The sequence below is a fragment of the Hyperolius riggenbachi genome, chromosome 2 (genome assembly GCF_040937935.1).
Source record: "Hyperolius riggenbachi isolate aHypRig1 chromosome 2, aHypRig1.pri, whole genome shotgun sequence".
Lineage (NCBI taxonomy): Eukaryota > Metazoa > Chordata > Amphibia > Anura > Hyperoliidae > Hyperolius > Hyperolius riggenbachi.
The window spans coordinates 128,446,069-128,467,245 of record NC_090647.1 but is presented as its reverse complement, the minus strand read 5'-3'; the positions used below and the strand labels follow the sequence as shown (position 1 = coordinate 128,467,245).

General features: G+C 44.0%; 1 protein-coding gene and 1 long non-coding RNA gene across 2 annotated transcripts in view; one reads left to right on the top strand and one right to left on the bottom strand.

Annotated features, from left to right (window-relative positions):
* Positions 1–2,347, top strand: part of LOC137545784 (uncharacterized) — a 40,348-nt gene extending 38,001 nt beyond the window's left edge. Inside the window, exon 3 of the long non-coding RNA XR_011026103.1 lies at positions 1,789–2,347. This is a non-coding gene — a long non-coding RNA (uncharacterized lncRNA). The remainder of the gene's footprint in view (positions 1–1,788) is intronic.
* TFCP2 (transcription factor CP2) overlaps positions 1,546–21,177 on the bottom strand; it is a 122,224-nt gene continuing 102,592 nt past the window's right edge. Inside the window, exons 11-15 of the mRNA XM_068267392.1 lie at positions 15,835–15,925; positions 12,429–12,538; positions 11,929–12,071; positions 7,746–7,797; positions 1,546–2,326 (exon numbers count right to left, since the gene is read on the bottom strand). Coding sequence (XP_068123493.1) covers positions 2,289–2,326; positions 7,746–7,797; positions 11,929–12,071; positions 12,429–12,538; positions 15,835–15,925 — 434 coding nt within the window. The 3' untranslated portion in view covers positions 1,546–2,288. The remainder of the gene's footprint in view (positions 2,327–7,745; positions 7,798–11,928; positions 12,072–12,428; positions 12,539–15,834; positions 15,926–21,177) is intronic.

Here is a 21,177-nt window from a genome sequence, read left to right as displayed (position 1 = left end):
AGTGATTGATGGGTGATTAGGGGGGTGATTGTGTGCAAATGGTGGTCTGGGGGGTGGGCAGGGGGGGGTCTGAGGGGTACTGTGGGCGATCAGGGGGCAGGGGGGGGCAGATCAGTGTGTTTGGGTGCAGACTAGGGTGGCTGCTGCCTGCCCTGGTGGTCCCTCGGACACTGGGACCACCAGGGCAGGAGGCAGCCTGTATAATACACTTTGTATACATTACAAAGTGTATTATACACTTTGTAGCGGCGATCGCGGGGTTAACAACCCGCCGGCGCTTCCGATTGGCCGGCGGGTTGACGTCGCGGGTGGGCGGAGCCTATTGCCGGTGGATGCGCGCGCATCCCAGCGCGCGATCCCCGGCCAGAGAGTGCCCCAGGACCTGACGCCAATCTGCGTTACGTGGTCCTGGGGCTGCCACTTTGCCGCCGCCAATATGAAGTAGGCGGTCGGCAAGTGGTTAAGTCGCACGGCGCTGCTGCGCAGCAGCGCCGTAAAGGAGATCGGCAATTCCCGGCCTCTGATTGGCCGGGGATCGCTGGCATTTGATAGGATGAAGCCTTTCAGAGGTGGTACAGGACGTATCGCCCCCCCAGCAGGACATCCCCCTAGTGGGGAAAAAAAGGGGGGGGGGGGGGGGGGAAGTCTGGTCGCCCTGACTGAAAGGTGGTCTGTGCTGTGGGCTGGAGAGCCCACGCAGCACAGATCATGGAAAGCAAGCCTGGTCCTTAAGTGGTTAATATACTTTCACATAAGGAAGGTTTGTAATAGTGTGCCGTTGGGGGTGAGCAGCATTATGTACAGCTCTGTACTTGCATCAACAGACTACAGCTCCAGGTATGCATTGGCAAGGCGACCTCCATAAGGACAGGTGGCCACAGGAGCAGCCCCCTGTAGGCAAGTCGTGCTGCTCACCCCAGCGGCACACTATTACAAACCTCCCTTATGGGGAGCTTTATTTAAGAAAAACATGTAATTACAGGTTTTCAGTTAACTTTAAATCTGTGCAGAGGAGAAAATGGTGGCCAGACCAGCATCTGTACAACCGATACGCATAGATCAGATGAGGTTTTTAAACTTTTTTTTTTTTTTTTTTTATAGACCTCCCACCAGGCTGAAAATGGCTTTACTGGCTAAAAACCTGTAGCCAGGTCAGCACTATAAGTGTATGAAGTATATGGTTATAGAAAGGAGTTACATTCCTTCCCCTAGCAAAACCAATCACAGGTTCCTTACATGACGTAACCTACCATGGTGACATGGAAAGGAAGAAGTTCATTGGTAGCAAGGAGAAAATGAAAAGGTCTACAGCCAAATACTTTATACAGGAGTCTCTTTGTATATTCACTTTGATACCAGAAAGCAAGTTCCCTGTCTCCTGTATAGGGTTTGGCCTGTTAAGCATGGTAGCAGCACATTTTGGGCTGTTTCATTTTTTTTTACCACCCTAGGACAGCTGTCTCCATTACACCTGGGCAAACACTGGATAGACCAGCCTCGAGAATCCAATATAAAAACGCATAATCCCTGATAAAAAAAACGGCATTAAAAGCAAATCTTTATTTCAATAACAGGATCTTTACCTGTCCAGCAGTCATGTAAAATCAAATTGTTAATCCCTGTGGCAAGCAATTAAAAGAAAACAAAATATGTATAAGGGCAAGTAAAAATCTTAGACTGTAAGAAGAGGAGGGACAGCTGGGAAAGATGGCTGGTGTTACAAAAGCATCATACAAAAAGACACATGCTACATAAAAAAATACTAACCCCCTTTACCATCTCTTTCAGACAGTACAGTTTGATGGGGCGACCAATAATATACACCAATATGCTTCAAGAACATCATTCACTTCTTCCAGCAGCCAGTGAGAACAGCTTAAAATGTTTTGTTTTTGATTGTTTTTTCTCTTTTTTTCGTAAGTATAAAAAAAGGAAGAGGCCAGTGAATAATGTACTACTCGGCAAAGGCTGTACGTCAACGTTCACATGATTTCATGGTCTCTGGAACAGCTCATTCTTGTGCAGACAAAACCCAACTGACTGATGCCAGTTCTCACCATTGCTCCAGCTGTGCTTCTAAGAACAAATGTGAGATGTCAGTCTGCACAAGCCTGTCTCATAATGGAAGAGAAAGAAGGTAGTGTAGTCTGCCAGTGATGTGGCAACAACACATTGAGAGATTCAGGTGTCTCGTGCATTCAAGCCTTTTGGAAGCCTATCGGAGAGCTCGGAGAGATGGGTTGTGTGTCTTCGGTGATGGCGCATCAAGGTGAATCGGCAGTGGCACCTTATTTTAAGATGATGTGGTAGCTATCACTCGTTTCAGCTGGGGATGTGGAAAAAAATAAAACAGTTAAAAAAAAAGTGAACGGTAATATATTAAATGTTTCAGAACTTTTTACTTCATACTTCAAAAATTTACAGACAGCAGTACCTTAGTTCAAGAAAGTAAAGGCTTTGTTAAAGAGTAACTAAGGATTGAACTTCATGCCAATAAATAGCCAATATCTCCTTTCCCACAAGAAATCTTTACCTCTTCTCAAACGGATCGTCAGGAGGCTCTGTATGGCCGATATTGTGGTGAAACCCCTCCCAGAGTGTGATGTCGGCACCTAGATACTGACATCACACTGTGGGAGCCTTGTTGGAAATAACAGCAGTTTCCAACTGCCAAAAAAGCAGCATCTCCTTCCATGGACATCACCTGCCAGCAGTCTCCATGTGATACATTTCAGAATGTAAACCAGGGAAAGGAAAGATTTTACAATGGGAAAAAACACTGACTAAATAATATATAAATAATTGTAAAAATGAAGCACATTTTTGCATTGTTATTTTCACCGCAGTTCCTCTTTAATGCTGGTCACATACTGGCAGATTTCTTTTAGATCTAAGTGTACAAATTGTAAATGTGGACTGGTTTAGCGATACAAATGTGCGATGGAGCGGCACTGTGTTGACTGAGAAGCCAATCAGGTGCTTGAGACAAACTACATGACAGCCATGTTTAGCTATTACAGTGAAACTTCACTACAATGACCATCCACGCCGTCAGCAGATCCTGGTGTTGCAATATCTACCTAAATTACTGTACAGCACCATGGAGTATGGGGCAATCTATACACATAGGCTTCACTATTACATATGGGAGGACCATGGAGGTTCCCATATTTCTATAATGCCAGTTTCCTGCCATATCTTGGGTGATATTTCTGGGTACAACTGAGTCAATTACAAGCCAGAGACAAATATGTGGCCTGTGTGGACAAACTTTAGTCAAAGCACCTGATCTGCATACTTATTCTAATAAATATATGCCTTCAAGAGACACTGTGGCATAAAGGGCAGAAAAAATAAATGACGATGGCCATGAGAGACAGGATGAGAACAGGCCGACGGCTGTGCACTTGCAAGAACGCCTACAACAGGCTTGTGGACATCAATACTGGAGTATGAAGGAAGGTGGCCTGGTCAGCTGAATAGGGTTTCTTGCAGCCTCCAAATTCGTTCAGCTCTTCGTTCAACTGCGCATCTGCAGGATGTGCTGAAAACAAATCCAATCCAAAACCCCACTTTGCAACCTAGTGGATTTAAAGGACAACTGAATCGAGAGGGATATGAAGGCTGCCATATGCATTTCCTTTTAAGCAATACTAATTGTCTGGCTGTCCTGCTGATCCTGTGTCTCTAATACTTTCCCTGAACAAGCATACTGCAGATCAGGTGTTTCTGACATTGTCATTCATTGCCAAAACATACAGATAAGTTAACTGGCTTCCCCATAAATTGGCCCTAGGCAATGATGCATACATTTCATGATACATACATAAACATAGGACTATGGTAGGGATTAGAATGTGAGCCCCTCTGAGGGACAGTTAGTGACAAGACACTATATACTCTGTATAGCGCTGTTAAAGATGTTGACAGTATATATACTAAATAATAATAATCTGACAAGATTAGCTGCATGCTTGTTTGTTTGATTCGGACACTACCAGCGATGATCTCCGGATGAAATCTGAATGAGTTTCATTCGGATTTCATCCAGATAATTAGTGAACCTGATGTGTCTGGTGAGTGAGGATTTACTCAACCAGAAGCAGTCTTCTTGAAGCTGCCATCTTTAATCCGTCCAGTCTCACGCTGCGTTCCAAGCTGCATCACGTGACTAGGCTTCCTCCTCCTGGGTTGAAGGAGGAAGCCTAGTAGTCACATGACGCAACATGGGACGGATTAAAGAAGAAGACTTCTTCTGGGTAAGTTTAACCCCCGCTCACCAGCCACATCAGGTGTACTAATCATCTGGATGAAATCCAAATGAAACTCATTCGGATTTCATCCGGAGCTCATCGCTGGACACTACTGCAGCCAAATAGATCAGCAGGGTATTGTTTAAAAAGGAAATCATTATGGCAGCCTCCATATTCTTCTCACTGCAATTGTCCTTTAACAGATTGGTGCTAGACAGCACAGGGCACCTTATTACTTTCTGGAATCCATGCCTCGACAGTTCAGGGCTGTTTTGGTAGCATGAGGACTTGCACAATAAGGGCTGGTTCACACGGACGCCTGTAAAGCTTTTGCTAAACGTGGCGTTCAAACATCAGAGCTAAACGCCAAGGTTTGAACGCTAGTTTCTGAAGGCTTTTGAGAAGCCTTCAAAGCTAGCTGTTCAGGTCCCTACACTGCTGGGATCTATGGCCAGGCTTTCATGAATGTGAAAGCTTGCCCCGAATGCTCCCATTCACTTGAATGGGATGGCGGTAGATCCACAAAAACGTTGGGTCTGAAACACCACGTTTAACGCCGCACAAGTGTCCGTATGAACCAGAGATGTCTAATTGCTGAACAGCTTTTAGGCCCCGTTCACATTACAAACGCGGACGGCCGTGCGTTCAGAACGCAACACGTACGAACGCACGCCATCCGCGTTTGTATGCATTGCGTGGCTGATCCCATCACTGAACGTGAATGGGACATCCGCGCGTTTTTTGGAAAAATGTGTGCAGCATGCGTCCCCAGACCGCACTGGTCCGGAATGCATTCAGTGTGAACATCAGACAGTGTAGTCTATGCACTGTCTGATGTAGTGCGTGTCGGCCTACTGCACACGTTCCCGAAACGCGGATGGGAATGCGTGCAGTGTGAACAAGGCCTAACAGGAAGCAAGTAGGCATTTTTTCCCCCTCTTAAGTCATAATAATAATATGATTTACAAAGTATCCAACACACAGAAAATCAGTAACATCATGAGAGCAGCCACTAGAGGTCGTTGCTAGAATGCAGATTTGTCTTAAAGCCTGTAGCAGCCCGCATAATTCATTCAGCCACAAGGTACTACAGTACTGCAGCCAAATACTTCTCAAATGGTAAATGGCATTCAAAAGCTGGAACGTCTTTTCTTGAATTATGAAGGGAATATTGTTCCGGACATAAAAAATGCTGCCCTCCGGTCTGATCATGGAGCATTGTTTTCAAAGGGCTTTACATAATTAATCGATTTAACCAGATAAAGGGTCATAAAAACTGCTTCAGCTCAAAATTATTATTGCCTGTCTGTACTGAAGACCAGGCCTACAACCACCTGCACAGATACTGTTAGTAAATGTGTACACACACACATTTATTAAATATGGCAGAACTGTGAAAGAAGGTAGTGAGACTAACTAGCAAATTTTCTATGTCTACACAGGACAAGAGTAAGGCTATAAGATTTTTGTGAAGTGGTATTACATTCCTGAGAGGTTGAGCAGGAAGTAACCAGGTACTTCAGCATTGTGCTGGAGGTGTGGAGTGAGAAGGGGGGTGTACTGCACATCTTTTGGTGGTGCAAGGAGTTACAGGAGTTCTGGGCAGATGTAAAAAAAAAAAACATATTCCAAACAACAGGGTATGGGAGTGGCTTGGAGAAAGAGGAGGTGTGGAAGATGGGAGGACCTTACTAGTTATGTGCATGGAGATGGGCATGTGCATGGAGGACGGATGGAGAAAATGGCAGGAGTTTAAAGGTTCAAATGAATATTGGTGACTGATGGAGAGGAATGGACCGAGGAGAACCGTGGAACTGGCGGAGACCCTCTAAGGTACAGCGATGGATAGATGGAGATATGGCATTAAAGAATAAAAAGGGAGGAATATAAGGAAAAACAGAAGTTGGGGGAAGGAGAGAAATGGGAAAATGGGGCAGTTATAGTGAGGAGAATGTATGGTAGCGTGTGGAGGGAAGGAGGAGTTATAGGAAGATTAAGAGGGGAAATACCAGAGGAGATCACAGATATGGTGGTGGTAGTCACGCATGAGAGCACATGTGTAAAATGGGAAGACTATGGCACTATATCAGATAGAAAAAGAGGTCCAAGTATGTTCATCTCCTGGTGGGAATGTATTCCTTGTTTTATATAATCGGTTTTGAAAATTTTGCATAATGAAAAATTGGAGAATAAAAAAAAAATCCTACTGCCGCCCACCCCCCACTAATTTCTACTCCACCTCACTGCTTGCAATATTTCCTCAAATATTTGGTTGACACCCAGTCCATTTCAAATTGACACCCGTTGTGGCCAATAGACAGATCTCTCTGATCAGATTTCGACTGGAGAGATCAATTACTGGGATACACATTGCTAATAGATTTTTTAGCAAGAAATTATTAAAAATCTATAGTACCACCACTCCCCTACACAACTGTGATAATACCCCCCCCAGCTATATTTCTCATCCAGGCCCCTGCAACAGCAGTAGACACCCTCATCTGTCCGGCCGGCACACTTTCCTCCTCTGTGCTTCTGTCATATACTAATGCCTGTTATTCCAAAGCCCAGTGGTGTATGTGAGTACATATATGCAGACAGGTGAAAGCGAACAGGCGCTAGAAGATGGAAGCACACAGGAGGGAGTGCGCTCAGGTGGATGCGGTCTGCTGCCGCTACTCTGCAGGGGCCCTGGGGCAGCAAAATTAGTTTGAGAGGCAGGGAGAGGGCCGGGCAGGGCTGGATTTTACATAAGGCATTGTAGGCACGTGCCTACAGGCGCCTGATGATGGAAAGGCGGCTCACTCCCCTCCCCGAGTACCTCCCTCTCTATGCAGTCCTGATGAGAGTGTAAATGAGAGGCCAATTACGCAGCTCTCAGCATTCCACTAACAAGATTTCCCTTTTGCCGGGGTCATCTCTAGCTACTTAATATTAAGGGTACTTCTGGCTACCTAATACTAAGGGGCACCTGCAACTACCTAGGATGGGCAAGGGTAGTAAGGGAGAAGTGACAGCTGGGATAGTCAGCACACTTGTGGTGCGGTTTGGTGGGGGTTTGTAGGTTCATAGAGGGAGAAGTCTAGGGTGCTAGGATATCTGTGCCTATAGGCTCCTGTGATGTAAATACGGGCCGGGGGAAACCTTCGCGGGGATGGGGTATTTCATACATTTGGTAAATAAGTTGCTTGGTGCACTTTAACTCAGAATTTGCATCTCTGATAATCTCTTTTTCCATACTGCAAAGACCAAGTATTTTAAATGCGTGTTCACAAATTATGGCTCCAGTGACTGCATGCTAGTTACAGAAGCCCGACAAACTACTGAATCCAAAAGATCAGCATGACCGTCAGTATGTTTAACTTGGTTTCTTTTCATCCTTAATATGCAGATGAGGGAGGAACAGATTTGATGTCAGAACTTTTATTTTAGGCAGTTGTAAGTTTGGCTATCGAAATGTATTTTTGTGCAAGTGCAAATCTCATCCCCTACCTTTCATGGTGTCCAACACAAAACAGGACTCATCCTGGAAGTTCTGAATCATCTGTGGAACATACAAGTTTTTATTAGTCAGGAGTACTGTGTCAGGACAGGTGCACTGAAAGTCTACAATGGATTCCTGCAGAAGGGCTATTCCTCCTGAAACACACTGGCATCAGTGATCATCATACTCAAGCCTAGTTTGCATTAAACCACCCTGGCGTTCTGATTAAATCGCCAGGGTGGCTGCGGGAGGGTTTTTTTTAAATAAAAAAAAAACTATTTCATGCAGCCAACTGAAAGTTGGCTGCATGAAAGCCCACTAGAGGGCGCTCCGGAGGCGATCTTCCGATCGCCTCCGGCGCCCAGAATAAACAAGGAAGGCCGCAATGAGCGGCCTTCCTTGTTTTGCTTATATCGTCGCCATAGCGACGAGCGGAGTGACGTCATCGACGTCAGCCGACGTCCTGACGTCAGCCGCCTCCGATCCAGCCCTTAGCGCTGGCCGGAACTTTTTGTTCCGGCTACGCTGGGCTCAGGCGGCTGGGGGGACCCTCTTTCGCCGCTGCTCGCGGCGAATCGCCGCAGAGCGGCGGCGATCAGGCAGCACACGCGGCTGGCAAAGTGCCGGCTGCGTGTGCTGCTTTTTATTTCATTAAAATCGGCCCAGCAGGGCCTGAGCGGCAGCCGCTGGCGGTGTTGGACGAGCTGAGCTCGTCCAGACCGCTCAGCTGGTTAATTTATCCTCAGCACACTGAGCCATCAGCACACACAGGTGTAGATGGATCATAACTGCTCAGCAAGACCAAACGCTAAAGCCTGGCACAAACTTTCACTCACTGACCAATTTTACCACCTTCATGTAGTATGAGGGTCAACAGATATTGAATAGTATGAGGAGACTGTAGGTGAATCCTCATGCTGCATGGAGGTGGCAGTGATAGGACAATATTGTGTACCAGGTTTAAGTGTCAGAGCACACTTGCGCATTACAAAATAATGCACAAAAACGCATCATAAAAGTGTATGTGTTGGATTTTCAAAATGCTTTCTATGCCATTTCTGATGCCCTTGCCAATCAGCAACACACCGTATAAAGGTGACCACAAATCATACAATTTTTTAAATATCTGTTCAATTCAAGAATTGAAACCAATTTTTTTTTGACGGAATGTAACATTTCAAAAATATGACCAATGTAGCACACGCCTATGTTCAAGGTTTCCCCAATTATAATAAAAATGATTGGAAACTATGGTGTGTTTATATTAACCACTTGATGACCCACCAGCGCTGTGTTTAGTGATCTGTGCTGGGTGGGCTCTGCAGCCCCCAGCACAGATCAGGTAACAGGCAGAGAGATCAGATTGCCCCCCTTTTTTCCCCCCTAGGGGGATGATGTGCTGGGGGGGTCCGATCTCTTCTGCCTGCGTGTGGCTGGCGGGGGGGCACCTCAAAGCCCCCCTCCGCGGCGAAATTCCCCCCTCCCTCTCCTACCTGCTCCCCCCCCCGGAGATCGGGGCTGCACAGGACGCTATCCGTCCTGTGCAGCCAGTGACAGGACGTCCCCTGTCACATGGCGGCGATCCCCGGCCGCTGATTGGCCGGGGATCGCCGATCTGCCTTACGGCGCTGCTGCGCAGCAGCGCCGTACAATGTAAACAAAGCGGATTATTTCCGCTTGTGTTTACATTTAGCCTGCGAGCCGCCATCGGCGGCCCGCAGGCTATTCACGGAGCCCCCCCGCCGTGAATTGACAGGAAGCTCGCGCGAGCGGCTGCTTCCTGATTAATCAGCCTGCAGCTGGCGACGCAGTACTGCGTCGTTGGTCCTGCAGCTGCCACTTTGCCGACGCACGGTATAAGCGTGTGGTCGGCAAGTGGTTAATAAACACACCATAACACACACCATACAATCTTTAGAAAAATGGAAGAAAAATTTCCAGCATTTCAGACCGATAAAAAAACCCAAAAACCGGTAAATCCAATCGGATTTTTCAGTCGAATGAAAAAAAAAGAAAAAAAAAAAAAAAGCTTTCGATCTTTTCAGGAGATCTGGTCATATTTATCAAATTTCCGTAAAATCGGATAATTTTATTGTATTGTGTGTGGCCACCTTAAGAGCGTTCAAGACCTATGAGTGAAGTTGGAAAGTGGGAGAAAAAAAAAAAAACACACAAAACACAACCCCCCCCCCCTCGTACAATAGGGTCATATAGAAACTATTCAAGCAACATTTCAATCAGGCCTGTAAAGGGTTTCATCAAACACCAGGTGACTTAGGAAACGCATGATTGGTTTTACAGCAATTGCTGAAGCAATGAGAGTATTTGGTTAACCTTTCATCTATAGTGTAAAAGACACAAATCACACTAAACTGTGCTTCTAGCAGAGATAAATACAATTAAAGGCCTTCAAATAAAAGATAATGCACACATCTCCAGCTTGGCAGTCTGGAACAGCACACACGCAATGCTACAAACCCATAATTCTCCCATGGGTCACGGTCAAAAAAAAATAAAAAAATCTTACTTTACAGTCAGAAAGAGAGGTTGTAAAAAGCTGTTTGTTTAGTCTTGTTATAAATGTGGAAAGATAAGAAGGAAGCATAAAATAGTATGCTCTGTGCATCTCAGATCTACAAGCTTCACTTAAAACTGAAACTTAGTACTGTAAGCACTGCTCAAAGCTTCCATAGACTGTTCTCTGGTTGGGATGCATGTAAAGTCTGACATTTTCCATCCTGCTTGATTGACAGAATTTTGATTCTCATACCAAAGTCAAAAAGTATATTTGATTCCCCCTCTATTTAATTTAACATCCCTGACGGTAAGTCCAAGTCAAGCTCAGGGCAGAAAACCACAGCTCAGAGTGGTAACCCCGAGCCTGACTCTTGGTAGCCGCAGGGAGCTCTATGCAGAGTGCAGCAAGCTTATCAACTCAACTCACCTCCCCTGTGATCCAGACGCCGGCAGCCATTCTCCTTCCTGTCCTCAGAGGCTCTGCATCCCTCTGGTGAGATCGCCGTTTGTCATCATGGCGACAGAAGGCAATCTGGTTACAGTCCCACCAGGGAGGAGGGAAAATTGCAGCGCTGGATCCAAGGAAGGTGAGTAAATGCTGAGCTGCTGCAGATCTCTGTGCAGTATGATTATTTCCAGGTTTTAGGGTCTGAAAGTGTGCTAAAGATTGCACTGCTTTTAGACCCCCAAATCATTAAATCATTTATACTGCTAGGGAGGTCAAGAATCAAATCTAAAGCTTAAACAAAAACTAATACGTTTTTGGCAAGTTCAAGCATTGGGTTCTGTTCTATTACAAGCTACCATGGGAACTAAAATAATAGATGGTTATTTATTCTAGTGGACTGTTAAATTTGATACTGGGGAAACACCTGTACACATGCTAGACTGTCATCTGAAATGATCATTTAGTGTGTGTACATAGCTTTAGGAGCTTTGTAGTGGAGTAGCTTCCAATCACACCAATGCCACACAAAGGCTTGGGGAGGAGGGGCGTGCAGGTATGTTGGTCAAGAGGGTGAGGAGACATTTACCATATCCTCACTATTACAAGGATTCAAGTATTTGGCAGTCGTTGAGCGCACTTTAGATTCTAACAAGAGTCAATACTTGAGACACTAGTAAACCAGCATGAAGTAGTGTGGTGGAAATGTGCCAAACTGCTGCTGATGGTGCAGGATGCGGAGACAGCAACACCAGGGAACACCAACAGTAGAGCTCTTCTGTTCCACAAAAGCCAATAAAGGAAACAAACTGTCAGCATGTGTGCATATAAGATTTATTCACTAATCCTCACCCAGTGGTCTGAGCCCCATGTGGGTGCTTACTGACCATTTTCATTAAGCAGCTTAGGACAAGCAGAATAGACAAGCATTATTACTGCAGTAGAGGCCAATTCTAAGGTTACTAAGTAAAAAGATGCATTTTCTATTATGCCACTAATGTGGTAAAATATGCATCCAGAGCACCACTATAAAACAAGCGTGATTGCAGAACGTGGCTATTTCACAAAATCTCCAACTCAGTTGAAAATGCCTCATTTTTTGGGGGATAAACCACAACATGGATTAGGTGGCCTATAACAGACATACTCTCAATCAACTGCAGAGAAAATCTGCTGCTGTTTTGTAGGTTTAACATGAATTAATGCTGCAAACAGCAGTTGTGAGTTACCTCATCGCTTATGAGCACATGAATGCCTGTAGGACCCTGCTTGTAGATCTGGTTAATCTGATGAGGAGAAATGTTGAACAGCTGGGCTATCTTCTCAGTTAGCTCCAACGATGTGAGTTCTTCCAGGTAGATGGCGTGATACACTGCAGGCAAATAAAGGGACTGGGTTACTTCACAAAAAAAAAATTAAAATAAAAAAAAATAAAAAACAAGAAAACATGACCCCCCCCCCCACAGGCTGCACCACAAATGCACCAGGTTTTGAATTCAATCCAGGAATGTATCAAATGGCTCCACTGTACTAAGGGTGTCACCATAATCAATAGCAATGGTTACTCAAAATAAGATTAACTAGTACCTTCACTACAATTCAAATTGTCAAAATGCATGTAAGTGTTCAAGTACAAATCCACTAAAAGCTTTATTGACCTTTTTACAAGAGAACGACAAAAATGTAAAATGTCAGTACATACTACTAATATCAAAGAAAAAAACCATACCAAAAAAAGCACCATTTCCTTGCTCTCCGTTTTCATGTTTCTGCTGCTGATGCTCGCGCAGTTGTTGCGACTCTTGACAAACGTAAATCGTAAGTCTCGGCCGCACCACCCTATAGTTGGAGAAAACTGGCAATAAGAAGCATCTTGATCAAGTACGACTGATAATATAACTAGAGCAGAACTATCCAACACAAATATTTCAAGCAGTCTGCACTGACTGTGACAGTTAAGTGTTTGTTACAGTGACTATGTAGTGAGAGAGATATGGAGGCTTCCATATTTTTTCCTTTTAAATATTCAAATTGTGCGGCTGTCAACGATTTATACAGCTTCAGTAACATCTAAAACATACATGAGGTTAGTGCCGTCGCATTCAGAGTAGATCGGTTTCTACCATAGGTTTCTATGGGAAACGCATCCACTATCTGGAGATGCAGCAGGGCGGGACTTTGCGTTCAGTTTACTGAAACACAGCAAACGGATCAGTTTTAAATCACAAGTGAAAGCAGACCCCATTTGTAGCACTTGGATTTGTTTGCTATGTTTTTGTACACTGCAGTAAAGGTCCAGAGTGGGTACGTTTTCATTACTAGTGGGAACCGAGCCATAGTCCTCCGTGCAAGAGGGTGGGCGTTTGTTCCTGACGATAAGTTTTTGTTGAAAAAAAAATAAAAAAAAATAGTAAAATACAACTAGGGAAATTATTCAAACAGTGCCCCTTTTCATAAAAGGCATTTAAAGCAATCTTTGGTGAGGATTAAAAGACTATATAATTCAAAGCATACATGCAATTCATTGATATTGAACTAAGGATACAATAAACAGACACCAAAAACTTTCAATATATTAACTATGTGAACTAAGACTTAAATCACATTTTTTAAATCTGTATTTAATAGACTACCGTTCTAAATTTAATTTCACAGTGCACTCCATTTAGTGGGTTATACCCATGCATAGCTGCACAGTCCAGAAGCACACCTCCCCCCTCCCCCCCCCCCCCCCAAACAAAAACACACACACAAAAACCCTGTTGATCCCATAGTGCCTTCCTGGCAGTCGCTCTGTGCTGTGGTTCCACCGCTGTCCCCCAGTAGAAAGTTATTCAGCCTGCAGGTCGGTTCTTGTGCCCGAGTACTTCGGTAGAATAGCAGATCCGTACTGGGCTCGCGCATGCGCAGTAATGATGCACCCGTCATTAGAAGCATTTGTGGCGTGAGTGCTTCTGAAGCCTTTCCAAGGACTTCTGAAGGTGCCAAATTTGATTGGGGGTATAGCAAAGGAATGAGGAAACAGAGAGGACTAAGAAGACTCTGGATTCAGAGCCTTCCGTCTACAGAGTAAAGGTAGCTATACACTGGTCGATTTGCCATCAGATCCGACCAACAGATAGATCCCTCTCTAATCGAATCTGATCAGAGAGGGATCGTATGGCTGCCTTTGCTGCAAACAGGTTGTGAATCGATTTCAGCATGAAACCGATCACCATCTGTGGTGGTGGTGGTGCTGCCCCCCGCATACATTACCTGTTCCGGCCGGCGCGTGTCCCCTGGTCTCCGCTGTCACTTCTCCGTGCTCGCCTCCTCCAGCTTAACTGAACTTCGTGCCGGGGAAGTTTAAACAGTAGAGGGCGCACTACTGTTTAAACTTCCTGCCGGGACAGGAAGTTCAGTGAAGCTGGAGGAGCCGAGCACAGAGAAATGGCAGCGGAGACCAGGGGACACGCGCCGGCTGGAACAGGCAATGCATTGCCGCTAGTGTCGGTTATTTGAACGCCGCTATCGACGCACTCCCGGCCCGCCGGCGGTCGAGCGAAATCTTCCGCACAGACGGATCGACTGATTTCGGACGGAAATCGATCTGTCAGCGGTTACGCAACGATTTCACAGCAGATTTGATCACAGTGATCGAATCTGCTGTATAGCGGCGGGAAAATCGTTAGGTGTATGGGCCCCTTAACTATACATTTTAGGTGGCTTCAGGCTGCTTCAAGATAGGTTTCAATGGTCTGTCCACACTAGCCATATTCAGCGTTTTAGTTGCATGTACAGCTTTAGTGGATCCACGCTCCTAGTCCGTCAAGAAACACAATGGCCTCAATTCACTAAGCTTATCTTCTGTCTTTAATAACATTTCTGAGCTGTTTCTAGTGTTATCACCATGGTGATAAGGCATGTAGTAAACTTATAGGTCTGTACACACGCCGGACAGGAGGCAACGACGGGTCCGTCGTCACCTCCCGCTGGGTGGGCGTTCCAACGACAGTCCGGCGTGTGTACGCACTGTCGGCGGACTGATACGGCTGTTTCTGAGCGATCCGCTGCCTCCAGTCCGGCGTGTGTACGGACCTTAATGCTGGGAATACACTGTTCATTTTGTAGCTGATTTCTGATCCGATCTCCCTTTTGATTGTGTTGCCGCTCGATTTCTGATAGAAGTGAATGGAAAAAGATAAGAAAAACGAGAGGAAGATAAAAATCGAGAGCTAAATCAAGAGCTGAAATCGAGCGGCAAAAACAATCGAGAGCAAAAACGCACGGCAGAAACCGTGTATTTCCAGCATTACTCTTCTGTCTAAAGGTGCGTACACCCGCACTACCGGTGGCAACGACGGGTCCGCCTGACCCTCCCGCTGGGCGGACGTTCAGGCGACAGTAGTGCGTGTGTCTATGTGGTAGATACTGTGGCGCCCCACTTTGTCAAGAAGACAGCTGTGTTAGGATAAATCCTCATATCCAGATAGTCAATCTATTAGTGTTAGTTCACAGCGCAGATATATTCTTCTTATGGTGTGTAATCTTCCACTCCACCACCTGTGTGCACTCAGAGTGCAGACAAAGCAGACAGGGATGCTTTTAGTGGAAAAATATCAATTCATTTATTTCTGGATAAAAGGGCAGTACAGGTGATATGAGGTAGAGAATTACTTCCAGAGGGTCCCAATCCACTTAGGACCCTCCGCCTTGGCATCTAGCGCTTCCCACCCAGTGTGGTACTAGCAACCTCAAAAAAATCGACCCTATTCAGTGCTACCCGCTCCTGTCCCTGTATGCGTGTGTACACACTGTCGGTGGACTGATAAGGCCGTTTCTGAATGGTCCGCTGAGCAGGCAGACTGATAAGGCTGTTTCTGAACGATCCGCTGAGCGGATCGTTCAGAAACAGCCTCATCAGTCTGCCGATAGACTGTGCACATGCACTATTGTCGGCAGCACGCCCGCCCAGCGGGAGGGTCTGACGGACCAGTCGTTCATTACAGTAGTGTGTGTGTACGCACCTTAAGAAGGCAAGATCGCTGTGTGGTGGTAAGTTTTCTCTTGCCTTATCTCCAGCATGATCTTAGTGAATTGAGGCCAGTGTTCTGTAAAACTGATAAGATCACCGAGAAATACTGACATGTACTTACTTCCCTTTCAGCGCATTAAAGAGCCGAATGCCGTCAGCAGGTCCACAGATCTGGATAACATCGTCTCTAGTTAGCTTTAATAAATCTGCACCTGTAACAAATGAAAATGCTCAGGTGGCTTCCGTTGCAAGTCAAACTCATTTACCAGTTTAGTTGGGGGGAGGAATCTAAATCAGATTTAGAAATAAACAGCTCCTAAAACCTCATCTCTGTGCCTGGAACTGGGAAGATCTGCAATTCATGTCTCAGAAATGGGGGACCGAGGAATATATAGAAAATCCCTGCACAGACGCCATGAGCGGGAGGGATCTGCATGCTTAAATAAGGGCCTTTCAGGGCTGGGTCTATACTAGGAAACTAGGAAAGAATGGCCTAGATTAAAAAAAAAACTATACTGCTTATGGGAGGGAAGTCAACTATGGGCTCATAGATTTGTCCCAGAATTAACTATAGTCCTGTTCAGACATCACTACACATTAGATGCATTATCTGAGGTATCATAAGTAACACTTGTGGTCTTGTAAGTTTCTACATACATAAAACACAAACATCTAGAAGAAGAGAGCATTTCAGAGTCACGTATTGGAAATAAGACAAGCATCCCATTATGTATACCTTTGAGTGAAAATGCTGGGCATGTGAGCCTCTATGTCAGCTAAGATCTGTTAAGCTGAGACACAAAAGGAATCAAGAAGCACCTTTAATCATGGAAGCAGCCAGTTCTCCATCTACTACATACTGGTTCCAATAGGGAGATCAGACTCAGGACGAGCATAAGAAAAAGCAGCAGTGACAGCGGACGAGTGGTGATGCAAACGGAGCAGATGCAAGTGGGTAATGTGAGTTAGGTGGCAAGGATACACTTACCACACCATTTCTGCATCTGCCCCAGTGTGAACCGGGCCTTATCCTTCACCACTTCATTCAAACTCAAAGTAATTTGTTTTTGGCTGGAGTTTATACATACTGTTTTGAGGGTAGTTAACCGTGGACAATTTAATCACCTTCAACACAGCTGTTAGTTTTATGAAGTGAAAACTGCAATGTACTTGTCCACATGTACATAGTAGGAAGTGGGCAATTGATTATAAAAAAGATGCAGCATCCGTGGAGTTGTTACCACTTAACTGTGTAGGTGTGCAGTGCTTGCAGTAGTTTTGTGCATCATCAGCGGCAAAAAAAAAAAATGTGGTTAGAGTGGGCAAAGGTCTGCCTCAATCTCCCCCCCCCCCCCAACAACTTTGCTGCAATCATGGTTTACATTTTAAATGGCATTAAAATGCAGACTTTAACAAGCTGTAAAATGGCTGCATACACTAATAATCCTCGTAAGGGCAATGCACACCTGTGCACTTTCACATGTACATAGGTTTTTTCTGCCATTAAAGGAATCATCAGGCAAAAAAATAAAAAAACAGCATTACTCACCTGGGGCTTTCTCCAGCCCCTTTGCAGTCGACTGTCCCATGCTGACCGCTCTACTCTCCACCGCCGGCCTGGGCTCCCTGCACTGTGCAGAAGATGACCTCGAGGTTGTCCTTACTGCGCCTGCGTGAAGCGCCACTGTCAATCATGGCCACGTTGTCCGTGGCTCACTGCGACCTCGAGGTCGTCCTCTGCACCATGCGGGGAGACCGGGGCGGCGGTGAGCGCAGTGGTCAGCGTGGGACAGTCGGCTGCAAGGGGCTGGAGAAAGCCCCAGGTGAGTAACGCTGATTTTTTTTTTTTTTTTGCCTGATTCCTTTAAAGAGACACTGAAGCGGAAAAAAAAATTATATAATGAATTGGTTGTGTACTATGAATAATTACTAGAAGATTAGCAGCAAAGAAAATATTCTCATATTTTTATTTTCAGGTAGTGTTTTTTCTAACATTGCATCATTCTCTAATATGTGCAGATTACACAACACTCAGCGTGAACTAATGACCTCTCCTCTGGCAGAGAAAAAGTAAATAGTTCAATAACAGTTGAGATAAGTCAGAAAACCGCCCTCTCCACGACTTTGAAAGTCGTAGAGCTTAATAGCTTTTTTTGCATAGAGATAACAACTGGAGTTTCTTAACTCTTCCTGTACTGGAAACAATTAGACTGATGTATCTGATCTTAAGTTTTATTTCTTAGCTCTACTACACCTACAAATCATATCATAATTTTTTTTTCGCTTCAGTGTCTGAATAATGCCAGAAACAAGCATGGAGCTAATCTTTCAGATCTGACCATAATGTCAAACACCTGATCAACTGCATGCTTGTTCAGGGTCTATGGCTAAAGGTATTGGAGGCAGAGGATCAGCAGGATAGGCAGGCAACTGGTATTGTTTAAAAGGAAATAAATATGGCAGCCTCCATATCCCTCTTGCTTCAGTTGCCCTTTAACTAGGTGTTGGATACCAGGTTATGAACACAAAACGGAAAGCCTGGTTTACGCAGTTCAGGTGCAGGGATAAAGCACACAGAGCTCACAAGTGTAAATAGACCCTTTACTATAATATATGTGACTTCTAAGCTCAACCTGGTTATTTACAAAATGATATCAATAGTAATTGCTTTCAAATCCACCCAATGTAGGTCCTTTTTAATAAAAGCAATTAAAGCACACCTGAAGTTGAGAAATATGGAGGCGGACATTTTCTATTAAACAATGCACATTGCCCAATTGTCCTGCTTATCCTCTGCCTCTAATACTTTTAACCATAGACCCCGAACAAGCATGCAGATTAGGCATTTGGCTGAAGTCTGACTAGATGAGCTGCATGCTTGTTGCAGGTGTGTGATACACGCACACACTTCCGATGGCAGGACTGCCAGGCAATTAGTTTTGTTTAAGTCAGAACTGGACACATTAGGAGTCAGGTAACAGCCTTAAAGAGACACTGAAGCGAAAAAAAAAAAATGATATAGTAAATTGGTTGTGTACTATGAATAATTACTAGAAGATTAGCAGCAAAGAAAATATTCTCATACTTTTATTTTCAGGTATATAGTGTTTTTTCTAACACTGCATAATTCTATAATATGTGCAGATTACACAACACTCAGCATCCAAAATGAGTCTTTCAGAGCAGTCTGAAGTAATGACCTCTCCTCTAGCAGAGGAAAAGTAAATAGTCCAGGAACAGTTGAGATAATAAAAGTCAGATAACAGCCCTCTCCAAGACTAATGCTGGGAATACACGGTTCGTTTTTGCCTTCGTTTAAACCTTCGATTCGTTCGGTAAACGAATCGAGTGTTGAAAACGTATGTGAAAATAGTCATAATCTCATTATAGTTTCGATTAATAGACCCCAAAAACGAACGACTAGTGATCGAACATGTTTGATATTATCTCTCTTTATCCATCTAATCGAGCCATTGGTAGGCTTGATGGCTGTTCAGATCGATTATATATTCGTTTATGCTAGTCCGTCCCTGTAAAAAGGGATTTTCGTTTCGTTTCTTTGCAGCCTTCGATCATTGGAAAAACGAAACCATCAGAATCGAAAAAAAAAACGAAACCGTGGGTGGTGATATTAACTATATGACCGATTATTTCGGGATCGAAAAGGACAAAAGGCACAATCGAAACGAAGGTTTAAACGAAGGCAAAAACGAACCGTGTATTCCCAGCATAACTTAGTCGGAGAGCTTAATGGCTTGTTTGCATAGAGATAACAACTGGAGTTTCTCAACTGTTCCTGTACTGGAAACAATTACACTGATGTATCTGATCTTAATGTTTTATTTCTTTGCTGTGCTACACATACAAATCATAATATTTTTTTTTTTCGCTTCAGTGTCTCTTTAAAGTGGATCCGAGATGAAAAACTAACTATAACAAGTAACTTGTGTATATATATATATAAATATATATATATATATATATATATATATATATATATATATATATATATATATATATATATATATATATATATATATATATATATATATATATACACACACACACAAGTTACTTGTTATCTTATCTAAAGTTTAGATAGTTTATACAGCAAATCTAGCTGAAAACAGCTTTAATAGAAAATGATTATTTCTTCCTGTGATACAATGACAGCAGCCATGTTTGTAAACATTACACACAGCACTCAGCCTCTGAAAAAAAAAAGCTAATCCCGCCCTCCCCTCTGAAATCTCTGGCTAGTAATACCTCCCCCTCCTCCTGCCCAGACTTAGCTCCCATTAGCCCTTGCTGCTGCCAAGGCTCTCTGAAAACCTGTGGGCGAGGCTTGTTCAGTTTATAGGGAATTAGAGTATTAAAACAAAAAAGTATTTGGCTTGAGGAATGCCCTATAAACAATAGGAAAGGAACACAACTATGCAATGAGTAAAAGTTCATCTCGGATCCACTTTAAATTGGGATTATGCTCCCAAAACTAACATTTCAGTAACTACTCCTAGTTACATAAAAGGACATCTGAAACTACTTACAAACCTTCCCTGTGTGTAAAAAAACAGGTATTTTCACTGCAGAGAGCAGTAGATGCTTCCTTATCTCTGGTCATCCGCAAAGGCAAATGTAATCATTGCTGGCTGTCAGTGTAGTTCTTGACTCTGTCCCCTCCCTCTGCTGAACAGACATATCACCCTGGCAACAGCAGAGTCATTTAAATTGGACCTGAACTCTTGCACAGGACACAAGGAAAACCAAGAGAAATGCACCATCTGCTTTTAGAGAGAAGAGCCTAAGGGCTCTTTTTCACCACAATCGCAATCCCACTGCGTTTGCTGCTGTTTCTCCCTTGGAGAATGATGATTTGTTCCAATAAAGCTAAATCCTACACACAATGAATTAAGGATTTTTTCCTCTGATATTTAACATGAAAAGTAGGAAAATGTTTACACAGCTACTTAGATGTTATTTGTACATTTTCATTTTAGAACACTTAGTTTGAAAGAGTTCCTTTAAGCAGAAAAGGAGGGGGCAGAGTGAAGACACAGGCACAGAAAGCTTCAGCCAGTAATGACTAAATTTGACGATGACCAGAGATAAGGAAGCTTCTCCTGCTCTCTGCAGTGAAAAACATTTTTTTAGACACAGGTAAGACTTGGGAAACCTTTCAAATGTTCTTTATGTTGCTGAAATGTTAGTTTTGGGAGTGTAATACAACTTCAGATGGCCCCTAACCTATGGGAATTTGTTTTCAGTCAATTAAACTAGATGCTCAAAATTTCCTATTTGCTCCTGATTTTCATGTTGATTTAACCCTAATTGACGTTAAAGAAAAAAATCGTCAGTGCCCAATTTTATCTAATATAACACTCCCATTTGTACTTGCAGATTTCATCTGAAACAAAGCATTCTCCTGTCATGCTCAGCAAATTTCACTCAAGTATACCATTGTGTT